Source organism: Phyllopteryx taeniolatus, chromosome 11 (genome assembly GCF_024500385.1).
Source record: "Phyllopteryx taeniolatus isolate TA_2022b chromosome 11, UOR_Ptae_1.2, whole genome shotgun sequence".
NCBI classification, from domain to species: domain Eukaryota; kingdom Metazoa; phylum Chordata; class Actinopteri; order Syngnathiformes; family Syngnathidae; genus Phyllopteryx; species Phyllopteryx taeniolatus.
In genome coordinates, this window is record NC_084512.1 from 16,120,718 (window position 1) to 16,133,217 (window position 12,500).

Consider the following 12,500-nt stretch of genomic DNA (forward strand, 5'->3'; position numbering starts at 1 on the left):
TTTTTTGTTTTTTTTTATATATGTGTGTGTACTATAAACATTAACAGAATGGTTCCAAGAAAAAGTCAGTTGGATGGTTGTACACAATCACAATGTAAAGGGGGTCATAACACAAATTTGTAGGAAAGTCTTCGCTCGCTTTAGTCGATCACCAACCTATGCTAATGGCATAGCAAAGTCATAATCGGTTTTGTACTCTTTCCGAAACATCCTAAGATGCCACAAGATGCTACCAAAGCCCTCTCAAAATAGGAAAGTTATTTAGATGAGTAATTGGTCCAAGGTAGTGTAGCAGACATGCTCCCCGCAAACTGAGGTGACACAGTGACTCCCCACGGCATGATAAACTGCATTCTTCCAAGCGGCCCTGCTGTGAGACTGCCCCGTAGGAGACTCCTCGTGGACCCTAAACTAATTAACATCTACCCTCGAAGTCTGAACTCCCAGCATCAAAGGCCAGATGTTTTCACCGGACTACCTGTCTGGGAATAGGAACAATTGCTGGGACAAGGCAACACCCGCAGGCGTTGAGAGGAACTGCAAAGTCGAACCGGGGGGACTTTAATTTGATGTTTAACCAAGGATTAATGTCTGTTTTGATATTTCACAAACTCTGCAGAAATTCTCCAAATGTATGCCTTGATGTCTGTGTCACGGTGTCAACTTTACAAGTGCAAGTGGAAGGTTTTGACAATTGTTTATCTTGATTTGACTCCAAGCAGCATGAAATGTGATTTGAACCATATGCAGTTGATTTGCCAAAACTAATGTACAAACAGTCAGTCTGATATTCTTGACCTCTGAGTAAAGAGAGTACCAAGTTGAGGTTATTTTATGTTAATATATGATTTCTGAGGCACTTCTCCTCACTAGGGTCACGGGCGTGCTGGAGCCTATCCCAGCTATCATCGTGCAGGAGGCGGGGTACACCCTGAACTGGTTGCCAGCCAATCGCAGGGCACATACAAACAAACAACCATTCACACTCACATTCACACCTACGGGCAATTTAGAGTTGTCAATTAACCTACCACGCATGTTTTTGGGATGTGGGGGGAAACCGGAGTGCCCGGAGAAAACCCACGCAGGCACGGGGAGAACATGCAAACTCCACACAGGCGGGGCCGGGGATTGAACCCCGGTCCTCAGAACTGTGAGGCAGACACTCTAATCAGTCGGTCACCGTGCCGCTGATTTTAAACCCATTTTATCAAATTTGCAAACAAGATTCAAGCTGATGGGTGTGGTCTTCTCATTCCCTCTTCTACTTAACCCTGACGCTGATGTGTTTTTGCTCTCGTGTTTTTTCTTCTCTCGTGTTTTTGGCTGGCTTCTTAGCTTCCCAGCCACGGTGCAGCCACGGGCCACCCCGCCCCTTTCTTTTGTTCGGGCACACGGCTCGGAAACCGCGAGCCTTGGGGATGGAGACTCCGCTTCCCAGCCTATCCTTGGGCCACCGCTAGGCGATCCGAGCAGCTACTCCTAAGGTACCCGGTCGCTTCCAACCAAGCGTGATCGCTCCGAAATTGCCGGCGGGAAAGGCAGGAAGAGACACGGTCATTTTCCCCCTATGAGGCGTGACGACCAACCATTTTTCAACTTCTGCCTCTTTTGTTTCTTGTTTAATTTTTCTACATCTTTTTTGTCTTCAAACAAATCTGTCTCCCAGCTTCCCGAGACACGCCCAGAGAGAGACTACCACCCACCAGCTTGAACCGACGCTCGTGACTAGACACGGCAAACTTTTGCCATACTGTATAATATTAGTGCCTAATAATTTCGGGGAAATTACTCGCTTCAGGCAAAATCTCAACTTTGTCCCCTCTCTCTCTCTCTCCCGTCCGCACTGGACGCAGTAAACGCTCACGTTTCCAACTTTAGTCCAACACACGATGTTCTATTTCCCTTTTCGTACGCCTATTTTCCTTCTTTTTATCATTATTAGTGTTATTTTCTTTCTTTAGTTAGACCCCTTTGTGCATTTCCCTCTAGAGCCCTTGTAGATGTCATTAAATATACTATAAAATTCCACTCTTGGTTGTATTTTGTGTGTGTTCTGAGTTTAAGTAAACCTCTGTCATCTGGAACTCAAAATGTCAATTTTAAGTGTAGCAACCTTCAGATTACGAGACTGATAAAAAGGTTTCTCGTCACTTTCCCTAAATTTTATCCACATAAAAAGTGATGTGGTGCCCCTTTTCAAGACATATTAGTTTGATTTTAACGATTAAACTAAAAATTACGCTAAACCGGAAGTAACGCAAGCGTCGCGTCCGGCTTATTCTTTTCTATTTAATTTAATTACATTTTTATTCAACCAATATACGCTACAGTAGTATGTTGACGTGATCCATCTCAACTGAGAAACTAGCTCTGTATGTGGGGAAGGAGCTAAGTTTAGCCTGGGTTGTTAGAGGAAGTTGCTGAGAGTGTTCACCATATGCATGTACACGCACACTTACTGTAAGGTGCAAAAGCCATCTATTTTTAAGGGTAGCATTGTGAGATGAGTTTGAAATGATATTGAAGTGTTTCTGGGATCAAAGTTTGTTGTATATTTGTGGTTTAAACTATGAGTATAGACAACTACAAACATTTTGGGGGGGTTCAAATAATTGCAGTTCTTCGCTATTGGCGGCAGGGCTCGGTCCCTCTCCAAATAGCGAGGGATTACTGAAAATGTCGTTGAATAAAAAAAGCAGGATCTGGTAATGAACTAAGCTCATGTGACTCTGTCTTTTGAATGACATTGAATCTAATCGATACGACATAGCATTGCTGCACCCTTCCTGACTGTGTGAACCCACGATTTATTCTCTTGTCGAAAAAGTCGGCTCTTTTGGGATTTTTTTGTTATCTTGCTAGAGGAAGTACAGTATATGTAGAACATGTTTACGGAGAGTGGCTGCTAAGGAGGCAATACTTCCAATACAATACCATATTTAAATGAGCGCCACCCATCACTCCTTAACAAATTGAACAGTTAGCGTGTCTACAATTGGTGAACTAAATACCAGTCTTGCTACCGAGGTAGATAACTAGCTAACTAGCATCAGTTCGTTTCCGCTCTGATATTACGTCACAAAGTGGAAAAGAACAGAGAAGTAGACACTTATTTTCTTAGCAATAAGTACTTTTACTGTTGTACTACATATTAAGTTTATTTAAAATATATTGTTTTTCTTCCTTAGCTTCTTTTCATCAACATCATTCTAGCTGCTTATTTTTTTTTTTGCACTGACCAATAAGAGTGAGATAATGCTTTCGGGTTTGCTTGGGATTTTTACCGTTTGAAAACCCATCAGCAGATTTGAACAAGGGACCTACACTACACTTTAAAGGGGCTTTTACACCACCCTTGCTTTCCGCAGCATTCACGACAGGGTCGAGCACAGGGAGGAAGTAAAGTAGGCTGCAGTTGGGCAATATGGATTTAACACCTTTACAAGGAAAAGCCCTGGTTTTACTTTTAATGAGGAGGAGGAGATGAGGAGCGACAGGAAGAAGGTCCTCTATGAGCTACAGCTTTCTAGAAACCGCTTCGAAGTGTACTTTAGGCTTTTTCAGGTTTCTCCATCCTTTTTTTTTTTTTTTTTTTTTTTTTTTTTTACAATAGCCTAAATGACCGCCAAAATATCTTGCGCTGCCCTGCGATTGGCTAGCCACCGGTTCAGGCTGTACCCCGCCTCCCGCCCGAAGATAGTTGGGATAGGCTCCAGTAGCCCGCAACCCTAATGAGGATAAGCGGTAAAGAAAATTGATGGATGGATGGATATCTTGCTCTTTTCACTCTGAAATCACTCTGCCACCCTCTCTGTTGGATGCGCCATATGATGCCACAACGGTAATGCACCCAAAGTGAAAACTTGTCCATCCGGGCAAACTCTGTGCCCCGGGCCGCCAGGCGGCGCCACACAGCATTCCATTGGTGCACCATGGCATACACAATGAATAAGGTTGTCAACGGCTTTGCTCTGTGCGGTGTGAAAAGCACTCTCAGAGCTCTGATTGGCCAACATTTACCCTGTGAATGATGCCAGCGGCGTGGAGGTGTTTGATACCACACAGCATCTGATAGAGCAGATAAGACAGCCTCTCGTGGTCCAGTTCCATCTGAATGACCTGGCACAGGTTGGCATCCATCAGCTCCATTACCAAGTAGCTGAAAATGTATGAAATGAATTAAGGGGTAAATTAAATTGCTAAGCTTTGCTAAATTGTACAAATGCGCTTAACGGAAAAAATAAATAAATAAATAAAAGAAATGAGCCACTTACACATCTTGAAACTCTTCTAATGATTTTTGGGGTGTGAAAACATTTAATAAGCCGATGATCTGTGGGTGGAAAAGACATGAATTACTGTATGAATTAGAATTTGCAATAAATCACATTTGGCCCCGTCTTGTCTCAAGGAAAGGACATTTGCACTCACCCGTGCACAACACAACAGTGAATTATCGCAACTTATTTCAAGTATTCCTGCTAATTTTCACTATTATACAAACAGCAGGTTATCATTACTAATCAGCAGGAAGTAACAGCACATTTATTATTCACCACAGGTTGTGAACACATTCATGGGTTATGCATCCAAGCGTACCGTTGGCTTTAATTTTGTGGATTGTTTTGACCTGTTTCTAACCTGTGGTGGTTATCATTAATAAATGGCAGGAGGACACGTCATAAGGGCATTTGCATACTTACATTTTTGTGATTGACGCATTTCATGAGGACAAGCTCTCTGAACGCCCTCTTGGCATGCGTCTGGTTCTGAAAAGGTCGGCTCAGCTTCTTGATTGCCACATTTCTCTCAAGGACTTGATCATAAGCAGAGCTAAAGAACAACAAGGACACACAGAAACAACTCAAGTCACTTCTATTATGATACGGTAACAGAAGTGTCTTAAATCAAGTCAACATTAGGGATGAACATTTTACTAAATTACACTATTGTTTTTTAAATATTGTTTTTAATGTAATGGGAGAATGTTGTCTTGGGACCATAATACAGAAACTGGATGGATGGATGCCCTAAATTCCTGCTCTTATGGCAGTGTTGCATGTATCAGAATAGCTGTTGCAGTTGTGACAAAGCGTGGATGGTGAATGTAAAGCAATTTCCCGTAGTCTATTTCATGTGGTTCTTTTTTAGAAAGCAAACTAGTTGAGACTGCAAACAAACACTCACCACACAATTCCCTGCGCTCCGGATCCAATGGGTCTCAAGTTCTGGTAGCGCTTTAAGACCGTGAACGTCGAGTCTCCGACGTCGAGGCTGTAGAACTCCTTCTCTTTCTTGTTTTTATTCATGGCGAAATCTTCGATCACTGCTCTCTGTGCATCCAAAAATGTCCTCTGTGAGCACATAAGGCAAATAAATTAAAGGAAGGAGAGAAATTAAGCTCTGTGTAGCAAAGGAAGCCGTTTTGAAGCAAAGCTTGCAGAATAACAAACGGGAGCCGAGCGCAGCATTTATGCCGTGGCTGGTCAGCAAACCCAGTAAAATGAAAGTCTTTGATATCATCAACAGTGACAGCCGAAGGGCAAAGCACTGCGAGGTCAACTCCATCACACCAAACGTCACTCCCACAACTGAGCTCAGTGCCTCTTTTAGCACAAAACTCACCTAACTGCCAGTTTGGATATCAAGCTTGACCTCAGTGCGGCGAGCATCAAATGAGCATGCATGTATTAGTTTTTCTTTGGCTTTTTACAACACTCATTTTCAAAGAAGGAGCAGTCTCAACAAGGGGTGTTAAGAAAAGAATAACCTGAGAAGACTAACAGTATATACCATGACCCGGTGTCACGTGAAGTCAGCGGAATCACATGCAAGGCTGTAAGACTCTAGCGTCAACTCGTTTTACATTAACAATGGTTACCTTCCTTTTACACTTGCATGTCAGGCGAGATGCTTGTGGAGACATCATTCATTAGTTAAGATCAAGTTTTTAATTTTTACATTTTAGTATTAACGTAAAAGGGTCTGCACTGGTAGCAGAGTGGTGCATGTTGCTGCCTTTCGTGCAGCTTTTGGGTTCGATTTCTGGCCAGTACCCCAATACACAGCCACTGCTGGTCCCAAACCTAGATTTAAAAAAAAAAAAGGAAAAAAATAAAAAAGTCAGGAGGGGTATCCAGCTTGAAAACTGTCCCAAACAAATCATGAGAGTGCCTTGCTGTGGCGGCCCCTGATGAGACAAGCCAAAGGTCAAAACAACAACTATAAAAATCGGTCTACTGAACACAACTTATTTAAGTGAACCGGCCACACCGACTAAATACATTTTAAAAAAGAAGTTTTTTTTCACACATAAGAAGCACATATTAAACATACAAATACGGGAGAAAACAAAAACGACCAACCTTACTGTAGGAAATACACACAAGCATAAATAGCACAAAGTAACACAGAACTGAAAATACTGCTAGTGCCACAAGAAAATATGACACAAAAAATAAGGTCCAGGGTGTAAGGATTTCCCATTTATACAATAGTTGCGCGGATAGGGACCGAGCCCTGTCACCAATAGCCAAAAGCCATGAGATTTTGATTCATAAATGATTAAAACATTGCTTGCACAGTTAATAAAGGGTTTATGATGGCACCAGTTTAACCCTAGAACATATTATTTATTAACAAATGTCATTTCTCCCTATGGGAAAATTGTTCTGAAACAAAATCGGGAGGTCAACCAGAATGCATTGTTTAAAATTAGATGTTCCACTGTACTTACATTTTTGCACGTGTTTATGCTTTTTTTTTTTGTTTGTTTCTCCATCTAACAAGGGAACTATTACAGTAAGTCAGATTGCATTTGGTTACAATATCCAAAATCCAAGCGCTTCCAAGACATCAAAAATACCAAATTCCAAGACTTTAAAGCACCGGCGGAACCCTGTAATCTAAGAACACCCCCTCCCTCCTTCCCGCTCCTCCACTCTAGCCGACACACAGTCCATATGAGGGATATAATTGCCAGAGAAAAATGACTCAGCCTTCAGTCTGTTCATTCGACGTCACAAAGACGTCTGCAGCATCCGCCTCGCTCATCACATGAAAATAGACATGCTTGTGTAACACAAGACAACAATTATGCAGCATTGCAGCACCGCAATGGAAGAGGAGCCTGCACCAATACTACTACTACTGAGGTCATTATCGTCGTTTGGAATAACGGCAATCCATCACAGTGACTGAAAGTCAGGTCAGTGTAGGGAGACAGCAGCGGTAGACTAACCTACACGCTTCTGTTGATATGAATCACATTTTCACATAAAACTGCATGTTATCTATCTATCGGACGCATCTAAATTTACTCAAAAGGGCAGGAGCCAAGTGATCAGGATTTCATGGACGTCTTTGCAGTGGGACATATATTAAATGCAGGGGCCTGGGTTGCTTCATGGAACGCACTTCCTGCTACATGCATCTGCCTGCAATTATCAGACTAATGACCTTCTGCTCATAGGGCAAATTGTGATGCGACAGTGGGGGTTTCGACACACACGCTTAGCAGACACATAATTAGGTACACTTGCACAAACATTGGCATCTGATCCTTCCCGCCAAGCAATTCTTAAAACTAATATAACAGAGAAAAGGTTATTTAAAATATATATATATATATATATATATATTCAACCTACAAATGCTCAACATATACGGTATCATAAGAAGCAGATAATTTTTTAAAAACTAAAATAGTTACTAATCATTAACTTGGAATTTTATGGCTGCAACACGTTCCAAAAACGCTGGGACAGGGTCATGTTTACCACTGTGTTACATCACCTTTTCTTTTAACAACATTCAATAAACGTTTGGGAACTGAGGACACCAATTGTTGAAGCTTTGTAGGTGTAAGTCTTTCCCATTCTTGCTTGATGTACAGCTTCAGCTGTTCAACAGTCCGAGGTCTCCGTTGTCGTATTTTACGCTTCATAATGCGCCACACGTGGGCATTCAATGGGAGACAGGTCTGTACTGCAGGCAGGCCAGTCTAGTACCCGCACTCTTTTACTACGAAGCCACGCTGTTGTAACACGTGCAGAATGTGGTTTGGCATTGTCTTGCTGAAATAAGCAGGGGCGTCCATGAAAAAGACGGCAGTATATGTTTCTCCAAAACCTGTATGTACCTTTCAGCATTAATGGTGCCTTCACAGATGTGTAAATTACCCATGCCATTGGCACTAACACAGCCCCATACCATCACAGATGCCGGCTTTTGAACTTTGCGTCCATAACAGTCTGGATGGTTCTTTCTCTCTTTGGCCCGGAGGACACGGGCTTCCACAATTTCCAAAAACAATTTGAAATGTGGACTCGTCGGACCACAGAACACTTTTCCACTTTGCATCAGTCCATCTTAGATGAGCTCGGGCCAAGAGAAGCCGGCGGCGTTTCTGGGTGTTGTTGATAAATGGCTTTTGCTTTGCATAGTAGAGTTTCAAGTTGCACTTACGGATGTAGCGCCGAACTCTATTTACTGACATTGGTTTTCTGAAGTGTTCCTGAGCCCATGTGGTGATATCCTTTACACATTGATGTTGGTTTTTGATGCAGTGCCGCCTGAGGGATCAAAGGTCACGGGCATTCAATGTTGGTTTTCGGCCTTGCCGCTTACATGCAATGATATCGCCAGATTCTCTGTACCTTTTGATGATATTATGGACTGTAGATGATGAAATCCATAAATTCCTTGCAATTGTACATTGAGGATCATTGTCCTTAAACTGTTCGACTATTTTCTCACGGACTTGTACACAAAGAGGTGAACCTCGCCCCATCTTTGCTTGTGAATGACTGAGCAATTCAGGGAAGCTCCTTTTATACCCAATCATGGCACCCACCGTTTCCCAATTAGCCTGTTCACCTGTGGGATGTTCCAAACAGGTGTTTGATGAGCATTCCTCAACTTTCTCAGTCTTTTTTGCCACCTGTCCCAGCTTTTTTGGAACGTGTTGCAGCCATAAAATTCTAAGTTAATGATTACTTGCTAAAAACAATAAAGTTTATCAGTTTGAACATTAAATATCTTGTCTTTGTAGTGTATTCAATTAAATATAGGTTGAACGTGATTTGCAAATCATTGTATTCTGTTTTTATTTATGTTTAACACCACGTCCCATCTTCATTGGATTTGGGGTTGTAGATGACCACAATGTACTGCACGAGACGTCCATGACAAAATCCATTAAGCCAAGATTTTGGCCACTTCTGAATTTCGTTTGTACTGTTATGAACACGGAAACAGTTTCCAAATTGAAAAAAAAAACATCTGTGGCAACGGTGGACAAGCTACTACAAATCCATTCAAGGCCAATGGCCTATTTTATGAATAGTGAAAAAAATTCTATTCAAATGAATGGAGAAATTACACAAATCTATCTCACATCTTCAAAGTCCTATCACTGTGGCATTTTTTTCAACATTAACACCATTCCAGAAATGTCCATGCCTAGTCAAAACCATTTCTGATATCTGTTCATCCATCCATCCATCCATCGTTCGCCAATCGCAGTATGAACGAACAGCCATTTCAAATTCTTACACGTACAATCCAATTCATTTCTACAGTATTCCAATTAGTATAGCATTATTGTAAAATCACACTGCATCATATTTAGAGCCATTTCAAATATTTTGAAATTTTCTATAGCGCTCGTCCTCAGTAGGGTCGTGGATTAGCTGAAGCCCAACCCAGGCGATTTTGGGCAAAATGCAAGGTACACCCTGGACTGGTCGCCAGCCAATTGCAGGTGGTATCGCAAATACTAACAATGGCCATTTTTTGCCCATTTCTCCAAAGTAAGACCACAATAATAAACCGATTGTTAAATGGATGAACACCTCTTTGACATTGTTGTATTGATCTCATTATATGGTGCAAGTTTACCTAATATTGTGGCATATGCATGTCCAGTGCTAGACCACTAAATATGAATAATCACATACAGCACAGACAACCACAAACTCAAGGTCCATCAATTTATGTGGCCCGCTGAAGCAAATAAAGTGTGCCCACCTTATGTTTCTTGCTATGGGTTTGTTATTTTCATTTTGGTATAAACGCTATACCCAAATTGAATTTGTTCTTCATTTTAACAGCTATTACAAGTATTTTTTTCACCGAATCCTTTCTTAACATACAATAAATCGAACGATAACTGAATACTTAAATATTCCAATGACTTCTAATTCCAAATTCAATTTGTGGTTAACAAAATATATAGGCTATAACAATCGATTGCAGGGGAAACTGTGTATACTGTATGTAATAATATGATGAGTTGTATATACTGTACTTGTTATGGTTTTCACATTCATAACGGCCCTCTGAGGGAAACCATAGCGTCAAAAATGAGTTTGGCGCCAGTGCAGTGTACAGGGTGTCCCGAAAGTCTGGACAATTGACGGCAATGTGGAGTTATTGCAACAAGTTCGCATCAACCTTTGCATCACAAAAATTGGAAATCATACTGAAGATGTCATTTGTTAACTGTTATTGAACATTGTCTTGAAAATGTGCATTTTTGTCCGGTGTTCAGCCTTTAGAGACACCTACTATGGTGATTATGACATGACATACAGTAGATATTGATGGCATGATACACTGTTTGTTTGTGGATAATGTTAAAAAAAGCAAGCCATGCATGACTTCTTTATGATTCATATTGAAAGAGAATAACGCTAAGCCACGTATATTTCCATCTATCCGCATTAAGATGAATGAGGAGAATGAATGGGCTCCTCTTCATCACATGGATTAACAAGGGGAGAGAGAGAGAGAAAGAGAGAGAGAGAGAAAGAGAAAGAGAAACTTCCATTGCGCGTTAACCTTGGCCACATGACCCCCACTGGCAGCTCCTCACAGGAGGCTGCAGGCAAACCGCAGCGGGAGAGCAGGAGCCACGCATGAGCACACATAATAACACAAGACCGCGCGCAGGAAGACATTATAGCCGAGGTAATGACTCCCATGTCGGCGTACGACGGGGCCTGTCTGTTTAACGGGCGTCACTTCATGTGAGCGAATGCTGGGTTCACGGGTATAGGTACAAAATCTTTTAAAAGGAGAATAGGCGAGGATCTCGACGTCGTACAACAGCGTCTGAACACGTAAAATGACACACGACCCTCCCCCCACGGCCAAACAATAAGCACGTCCGAGGAAGGAGCAGGAGCCGGAGAGGGGGCTTCGGATCCCGATCTTACCTCGGTCGTGTAAGCCCGAATGTGGTCCCCCGCGGTGCGACGAGCCGCTCGAACTTTCCGGAGCAGCGGGCTGTGCGTGCGTGCAGCCGGTGAACACTGATTGAATCCGCTGGGCGCCTTAAAAACACATGACCTCACCCGAGCCACTTGCCTACGTTTCCATCCGCCTGCTGCTATTGACAGGCCGGGGAGCAGCGGGGAGACACACTGCGCATGCGCAAGACACGAACACGTCACTACTCCACAGAGACGCACCCACCTCCATCAGCTCTTCCTTCCGCCCTATCTATCTATCCATCTATCCATCTATCTATCTATTAGACATGTCTATATCATTTGTCATACAAAATACACTGTAACACCAAATACATATTAACCATTAATCCACTATACAATGTTATATTATTTTATCAGATTTGGTACCCCTTCATAATCTAATGAAATTCAATGTAAGAATTATCACCCCTCCCCCCCAAAAAAAAGCATTCCTTTACAAATTAAGTAATAATGCTCACTTATGTCAGATAATTTAAAAACAATGTTGAATGGAAATTGCATTATGTTCTTTGCTGTGCAAAACTACAATCTATCGGGCATGCATGATGTCCACTTATACGCACAATGTGTCCGTGATGCAAAATAGTTCAGTACAAACGGAAAGACTGCTGACCATCTGCGCACACACACGCACACGCACGCGCACACACACACACCTTCATGCAAGGTCACCGATAGATTCATCCATCCATCCATTTTCTGAGCCGCTTATCCTCACAAGGGTCGCGGGCGTGCTGGAGCCTATCCCAGCTATCATCGGGCAGGAGGCGGGGTACACCCTGAACTGGTTGCCAGCCAATCACAGGGCACATACAAACAAACAACCATTCGCACTCACATTCACACCTACGGGCAATTTAGAGTCTCCAATTAATGCATGTTTTTGGGATGTGGGAGGAAACCGGAGTGCCCGGAGAAAACCCACGCAAGCGCGGGGAGAACATGCAAACTCCACACAGGCGGGGCCGGGGATAGAACCCCGCACCTCAGAACTGTGAGGTTGACGCTCTAACCAGTCGGCCACCGTGCCGCCCCGATAGATTCAATACATTTGAAATAGACCCTTTTCATTTGTCTCTTCTTTTTCACATTTGAATGCCAATGAATAGATTTTTGTCCACAAGGTAAGAACACATCACAAGTGACACCTACTACTAAAGGGAGACCTGCACCGTATCTAATCAAGGGAATATGAGATCTGTATCAAAAATTCCGTCCTTA

At 42.4% G+C, this 12,500-nt stretch overlaps 1 protein-coding gene across 4 annotated transcripts in view; it reads right to left on the reverse strand.

Annotated features, from left to right (window-relative positions):
• The window catches only part of mapk8a (mitogen-activated protein kinase 8a), a 24,473-nt gene that overhangs the window by 9,188 nt on the left and 2,785 nt on the right, over window positions 1–12,500 (reverse strand). For 3 of the 4 annotated variants that reach the window (XM_061789559.1, XM_061789558.1, XM_061789560.1), the window contains exons 2-5: window positions 5,191–5,357; window positions 4,707–4,836; window positions 4,278–4,336; window positions 4,024–4,162 (exon numbers count right to left, since the gene is read on the reverse strand). In XM_061789559.1, the coding sequence (XP_061645543.1) occupies window positions 4,024–4,162; window positions 4,278–4,336; window positions 4,707–4,836; window positions 5,191–5,357 (495 nt within the window). Of the gene's footprint in view, window positions 1–4,023; window positions 4,163–4,277; window positions 4,337–4,706; window positions 4,837–5,190; window positions 5,358–11,222; window positions 11,436–12,500 lie in introns of those variants that run through there. The other variant, XM_061789562.1, reaches the window with a different exon arrangement.